At 38.7% G+C, this 7,413-nt stretch overlaps 1 protein-coding gene across 2 annotated transcripts; it reads right to left on the minus strand.

The window, feature by feature from the left end:
• Nucleotides 1-1,244: 1,244 nt before the first annotated feature.
• Nucleotides 1,245-4,589, minus strand: LOC107085452 (sodium channel subunit beta-2-like). 2 transcript variants are annotated; one of them, XM_015375764.1, is made up of 3 exons: nucleotides 4,462-4,589; nucleotides 2,132-2,476; nucleotides 1,245-2,061 (listed from the first exon to the last, which is right to left on the minus strand). In XM_015375764.1, exons 1-3 carry the CDS (start codon nucleotides 4,508-4,510, stop codon nucleotides 1,721-1,723), a joined length of 735 nt encoding a protein of 244 aa, XP_015231250.1. In that variant the 5' UTR covers nucleotides 4,511-4,589; the 3' UTR covers nucleotides 1,245-1,720. The 2 variants fall into 2 exon arrangements, with proteins under 2 accessions (XP_015231250.1, XP_015231251.1); XM_015375765.1 differs by having other exon boundaries at nucleotides 2,132-2,559; nucleotides 4,462-4,576.
• Between the last annotated feature and the right edge of the window lie 2,824 nt (nucleotides 4,590-7,413).

Below are 7,413 nucleotides of genomic sequence, written 5' to 3' on the forward strand. Positions count from 1 at the left end.
AAAGGTTTGAGCAGAGTGGGACCATTTTGATCTCATTTTCGTTTTTATCACCTTGTTTCATCCTGTTTCTTTCAGATTTCATTTAAAATAACTCTGTTTTTACTCTATGAAGATATGAAATATCGTTTTATATCAATTTATATTAAAGTATATATTGGCTCAGTAAACCAGTGTCAGATTATTTCAATAGGCTGCCTGCAGGGATATTTAATCTCCAGCAGGTGTCAGTATTCAGCCACATAGAACCACTACAGTTTGGTAAAGTGTCTTTGTGCTTTGTGATGTCCCACTGGGCCGCTGTAAGGAATTCCACAATCCTTTGCATGACATGATGTAAAAACAAAGTCCAGAATATTACTTTTATTAAATAAAACTTATTTTTTACAAAGATATAAAAATAGAAACATTGAAGCATTAAAAAAAAAACACAGCAGCTCTATTCACACAAAACAGGACAGTTTTTTAAAGGCTACATTTAACTGCCATAATGCCAGTGCCAATATTTGATAATGCATTCCAGATTTCCTTTCCTATCAATGACAGTGGTCAAACTGTAGGGCTACTGAAAAAATTAAAAAAGTCAACTGTTCTTTAATTTTAATTTAGTTTAATATGGGAAAAATGTCAGAATTCTGAGTTAATTACTCAAAATTCTGACTTTAATTTAAAAATATTTATTTTAATCTCAGAACCATTTCTTTTTTTTCTCAGAATTCTAAATTAAATCTTAGAAATCTGAATTTTTTTACTCAAAAAATGACTTAAAATTCTGAGAAAAAGTCAAAATTCTGAGATTAAAGTCTGTTAGGGTAATTATGATTGAAGATGTGTGAGTTTATCAGACCCTGCTATGGGCTGCCTGTTGCGCGTCAGAACTGACATTTTAATCTAATTAGGACAATTCCTCCGTCTGGATATCCAGTTATTACAATTAGTTACAGAATTCAGACTTCATATTATACTGCAATAAAATGTAAAAATCAGTTAACTTTTTTATTTTCTCAGTGGCTCTAATCCGTATACTGGGCAACTAATAGCTACAATCAGAGGAATCTGGATCCTGCCCAGTCTCTCTTTTTTAGCTTATACAACAAAGCTTAACAATTTGGCATCTTATTGCACGGTTGGGTCGTATTAATGCTGGCTGAACCCAACATGTTGATTGTCTTTTGTTCCTGATCCGTCCGGTTTGGAGCACCTGATGACTGTATGCAACAGTACTCTATAGAGACTCTGTGCTGCTGGATGTTGCTTCAAAGATAAAGAAGATAAATATTACAGTTTTCAGCATTTGTCAAAAAATACAGATTAGATGTAGTTTTCAAAAGCACCAAACAAAACACAGCATTAGATGGAGAATAAAGAGCTGCTGCTGCAAACAGAGCTGGAGATGTTCTGCTTCTCTGAGTATTAGAGGACAGACAGGAAGTGCATCGTGGTGTTATGCCTCTCCCCCACCACTAGAGGCAGCAACACAACCGTTTCATCTTTAAAGGCAGATTGTCGTTGGCTCAGAGTCAGAAGGTCCTTCGGAGAGTCTGAAGGGATCCAGAACATGAGTGGAGATGAGTCTGACTGGTTAGCAGAACCAGAACAGACAGAACGGAGTTAAAGGTCCACTAGAGACGAACATGTGGAAGAGCTCAGAACATCTGGCTCTGCAGGATCAAACCGTGTTTCAGTGGTTGGCTTTTCACCAATGGGGACCAAGGAAGGGGAATCATTGCTCTGCAGCAGACTGATGACCTGTCTGAGACAGACTGCCAGAGATAGGCACCGGCGCCATGGCGTCCATGGCGGGCAAATTGGTAGAAGATATAGTGACGGATGGAATCAGAATCATTTCAGACTGCATTGGTGTTTTTTCCTCGTCGGCGTCTGCATCAAGAGTAGAAGGAGTACGACACTTTCGTTTCATTTGAACAGCAGCAAAGCTGATCAGAACCATCCCCAGAACAAACACACTGATGATCAACGCAATGATTGATTCTCTTCCTAATGTCATCACCCCAAACTTCGGACCTCCTCCCTCCTCATCTCCCTCCTCTGGTGTCTCCTCACCTGCGGAGTGGTAACAGGTGTTAGCATCAGGCGGCGTCTGAAGCTGTAGGTGGATCTGTGTTCTGCTCACCTGAGACGGTCAGGTTGATGAAGTGTTCAAACTCAGAGGAACCTCCTCCTGGGTTCCTCATCACTATCCTGCACCGGTACGTTCCTGCATCCTCTGAGCTGACGTTCTGAAGGAGGACGGAAAAGTCTCCGTCCTTGAGGGACGAAGAGTCTCTCAGCTCCACTCGTCCTCTGAAGGACTCATGCTGGTACTGTCTGTAGGGACGATTTTCTCTGAGGAAGAAGGCAAAGTCGTCTTTCTGGAGGTCATTTCTGGTCCAGGTGAGCAGGGTGAGGGTTCCAGGGTGGGACTGCTGGCACTGCAGAGTCACATTCTGTCCAGGTTTCACCATCAGCTGCTGAGGAGCTGAAGAAGAAGAGATTTACATCAAGCTCTGCTTGTTCTGTTCTTTGTTTTTGTCCAATTTAAAGATGTTAACGTCCTGTTTTCTGTAAGCATCAGGCAATCCAAGGGTTAAATACCATTCTGTGCATTATTAAAAGCTGAGGATACGTGTTGTCGACCGTTTTAGGATAAAAGTTGGTAAATTGCTTACATTAGATTGTAAAAATGTAGATTTTATCCTTGATTGCGCTGGTTTTAGCATTAGCATGTGTTCAATCAGTGAACACTATATTAAACAAAGGATAAATTTGCTAACATCGTAATATTGTCAGGAGTTAAAAATCAGGTTTTGCTGATTTTTTCTCCAAAAGAAGTGAAAGCTTGATAACATCGTGACAGATGGAGCATGTCTCTGTGGATGCCTTTCCATTAACCATCAAATTTCACACAAGTAATTGATTAATTCCCTAAACGCAAACACTACACTTCAGAAAAAACATTTTTTCGACAAACTTTTTACACTTTAATGAGGTTGTTTTTCAGTCATATCGAAATAATTTGCAAAACTGCAAGAGAACCCTTTTTTTAACATCTGTTAAAAGGGAGTTTTTCCTCTCCACTGTCGCTACAAGCATGCTTAGTGTGAGGGATTGCTGAAGAGTCAATGAGTCGATGCAATCAGCTGGTTTTCCTTAGAGAGAATCAATCTGACTGGATGATCTGGTGACGATGTGAATTCGCGCTATAGAAATAAACTGAACTGAATTAAAAAGACGAAGAAGAAGAGCGGGAGTAGTTAGAGGAAGATGTCGCCCACTAGAGCCGTGGCTGAATTATGGAGATATCTCATGTTTAGATGCACGCTAACATGTTTTCATAATTATTGCGAAAAAGAAATATATTCATGCTAAATTTTAGTTGTATATTCTATTTAATGGAAATAGTGCAGTAGTGACATGGTAGTGATGGGTCAAGCAACGCCGATGCACTAGTGCATGTGTCCATGCACTAAACTCTGTTTATAACCGTATCCGTCAAAAGAAAATTCTGATCTTTTGCAGTTTATCATTAAATTAATCAAGAAATATGAAGCAGCATTAAAGAAAAATAAAGCTTTCAACTGAGTGGGAATGTTTTAATCTCATATTAGCTCAACTTACTGACTCTTAGTTTGCTTTTCTTACTGTAGCTATTTTATATAAATAAATACAAGTCAACAAACATCCTTATTCACGTTTACTTACATTTCCGGTATATGTTCATATTTATGCATCTAAAATATCAAACATATTTTCTAATTGAACTTGCGCAAACCAATTGTCTATATACACCGAAATGAACCATTGTTGTTCTACTTAAAAAAAACACTTTAAATTTTAAAATGGAAGCATTTTTTTAAATATTGTTTATTAAAAAATCAAGGCATAAAAACCTAATTTTATTTCAGTGTTAAATTCTGTTTAAAGTAATAGATCATAATGAAAATGTCAAAATGTCAAATCTGACACAACAGCTCCATCTAGTGGTGGTGGGGATACACTGCTTCCACATATGACAGCTTTTTTTTGTTTGAAACATTAACAGTCTGTAGAACCAGAACCAGTTTGTTTGATCCGCTCCTGTTTCATCGCTGACTGCTTTACATGTTGCTTTTTATTTTTATTTCTTAGTTTGATTAATTCCAATCTTTTTTTTTTAATCTATCTGCTTTATTCTTCAAAGTGCTGCGATGATAACAGGAAATCATTCCTGAAGAGTAAAAACACAGAGAGGGGGGTTTCTACTGTTGCGTCAGAAACTCAGTTTTACTTTTAAAAAAACAAAGAGCGATTTACGATTCAGCAGTTTTTTTTTTTTTTAATTAACCCGTTTATTTAATGAATGTTAACATTTTAAAACTCTTTGGAAAGACAGAAAGTTAAAGATGATGCATCTATCAGAGGATCTGTTTGCTTCATTTCTCCCAGATTCTCCGAATAAACTCAGAGAAAATCAAACAAACTTACCTTCTGTGGAGGAAACCAGCAGGGAGACAAAGGAGAGAAAGAAAAACATATCTGGAAAAACTTTTACTCAGCGATACGACTGCATGCTGCAGAGGAGCTGCTGTAAGACCAGGAGTCATGTGAGCGAGTTTGATGGGGGCGGGGCTTTATGACATCACCTCCGGAACCCTGATTGGACGGCAAAAACGTGTGATTTTTTAAAGAGCTGACGACATATGCACTGTGCCGTGATTGGTTCATAGATTACAGTTGACCCCGCATTGATTGTCGCTGCGCAGGAATTACGGGCGCCATCTTGGGGAGGTCGAGCTGCTCCCCTAACCAGCAGGAGAAGGATAACTGTTACTGTTATGTCTGTGATTAGCACAGCCATGGTCAATAGATGAAAGTAGCACAAAGTAAAATGCCTGGACCTGCAGAATCGATACATTTCCTGACAAATAAGCAAACATCTGTAGCTGGAGTCTATTTATTACCTAATAAACACATTTATTGACCTTCCTATTGGCAGGACGTTTCAGGGAATCCCCTGAAGGCTCGTCAGCAACTGACCAATCAGCGATCGCGGCTCAAACAGCCCTCCCTCCCTCCTTGTCTGTCAACTTCCTCGTGGTTGTGCTTTAAAAAAAAAGAGAAACCATATCGGACATTTAATCAAAACATTAATCTCATAAAAGTTTAAATGTTTTAACAGTTCTGACAAACTTAATCTAAAGAATTTAGAGGGAAGAACATTTAAAAAAAGAAAGGAATTATTGGAGAAGTAAAAGCTGGAAAGGTTGCTGAGTCGCGCTGCATGCTGGGTATTCCAGCCCCGCAGCGGCTCCTGGCTCTCAGTCTATCCGATTCAGGAGCTCAGAGTTCGGCCAGCAGCTCTCTGCTGCTCCCTCCTCTCACAGACGGTGGGTCACTTAGGGACCGTCAACAAATTACCCAAACAAGCACTCTTAAGAAAAATAAATACATTCATTGTCTGTGGCCTGCGGAAGCAAAACCAGTAATAATCCCTCTACATTTTAATTTATTTTAAGTAATTTTCATCATTATGAAAAATATTTTTATTCAAATTTTAGGTTTTTCATCAGTACCTTCTAGGTCATGTGACCTAATGAGTGAAAACTATTCTACTACACTGGGCAGATGAGGCAGGCTGATTTCTGAATCTATTCTCAGTTTTTTAAATATTCTTAGGATATTTTTAATTTTCAAAGCCAACATTTAGCGTTTTTGTCCAGCAGCTTCTTGGTCATGTGACCTACTGTTTAAAAACCTGTGAATAAAATGTTCTACTAGACAGAACAGATGAAGCACACCCTTAATGCTGTCAGAAAAAGTAGTCTTATGTTTGTTTAGCAATATTGTTGCATATTACACTTCCCTCTCCTTTTTACACAGTAATGGACATTTACTTTCTGGTCAAATTAGTTTACCTGCTATTTTAAACTACGCAGCAGAAAGCAAATGATGAAGAAATGTGTTCAGGGCTTCTTATATTCTGACATTTCCCTTAAACTCTGTCAGTTATTCCCATTCATTGACATTTTATTTATAAAAAGCAGAATTACATTGACTTGTATCGATGTCGGTGAAACACTAGCTATCATTGTCCGAAGCACAATATTGAATCCAGAACAACGTTTCCAAGAATTACAACCGCATACTGCACTGTGGGCAAAGCGGGGCAGGGATGCGCACAGATAGACACTAGGTGGCGCTAAAGCATCTGCCCTTTTCTTCTCTGGAAAAAAAAGTGCCCTCCTGAAATCCATTTCAGCTTTTTTCTTTTGTTAGTATTTGGCCCAAAATAGCACTTTACAATTTTAAAAACTTTACCCAACCCAGTCTAGATGTTTGTGATTTTGCTCCATCAGACTCTCAGAAGCTCCGCCTCCATAGAGCGTTGCAGTGGTGAAGGACCTGCTAACTGTCCAGGTTACTAAAAAATCGCATTTACCTCCATCTTTAATGGCGTCTACCAGGTGCCAAGGAACAGTTTAAAATGCAACTATTTGATTAAATTAGAACATTTAGATGTAATTATTTTAATAACAACCACAGCACACAGGTTACAGAAGGCCAAATGATTACAGTTCATAAGTTTATCACCTTAAAATAAGATTATTACATATTATGCACTTGAAATGAGATAGCAGAGTTGTTTATGTTTCATATTTTTAAATGTAAATCTTAGTTCTTCTGCAAATTTTCATATTAACACACTCAAATCAGGAGAAAATAAACGTAAAGATATTCTGGAACCTGGGCTTTATAGTTCTGTATTTCTATGAACCTTTGAAAACTGCCTGAAGAATTTTGAACAAGTGACTCCTATTTATGGAAGATATTTTTGAGTTCAGGCAATAAGGCAATAATGACCCTGGATCTCAGAACTGTCCTGTTCTGAACCGTTTCCCTGACCTGGATCGACCTCCTGCCTGCTGCTGCATCAGGGACACTCTGGGCGGCTCAGCGCTGCATCTCGTTAGTCGTCCATCGGCTGAACCCTGCCTCAACCAGAGAGTGACTCATATGGATAATCATCATCAGTCAGATTATCCTGGTCACTTTCCTGTGTTTCTTTGACAACCAGAGTGCCAGTGATGGGTGTTACCCCGCCTCCCCCCGCAGTCGCTGCATTTCTGCAGATCCACAGCGGCCTGCGTTCTGTTTCTGTCTTTTTTTTTTTTTTTTTCCTCTGTCTGTCATGCCTGAATACTGGGTCCATTCCCCGTTTCATGACACACCCAATAATTGTATTGATGCCAAAAAGAGCCCAACAGATTTTACTTTCACAAGTGGAGCAGTATGGCTATCGCCTTGATTTATGTATATAAATAGCTTTATTATAATTCATGCAGGGAGTATTACAGATTATATGGACACTAGAACAGGAAAGGAAAAACAGAAAAGAAGGAGAAAAGATTAAATACATAGGAGATAAAAGGGTAGATA

This window comes from Cyprinodon variegatus, unplaced genomic scaffold (genome assembly GCF_000732505.1).
Source record: "Cyprinodon variegatus isolate N-32 unplaced genomic scaffold, C_variegatus-1.0 Scaffold125, whole genome shotgun sequence".
Lineage (NCBI taxonomy): Eukaryota > Metazoa > Chordata > Actinopteri > Cyprinodontiformes > Cyprinodontidae > Cyprinodon > Cyprinodon variegatus.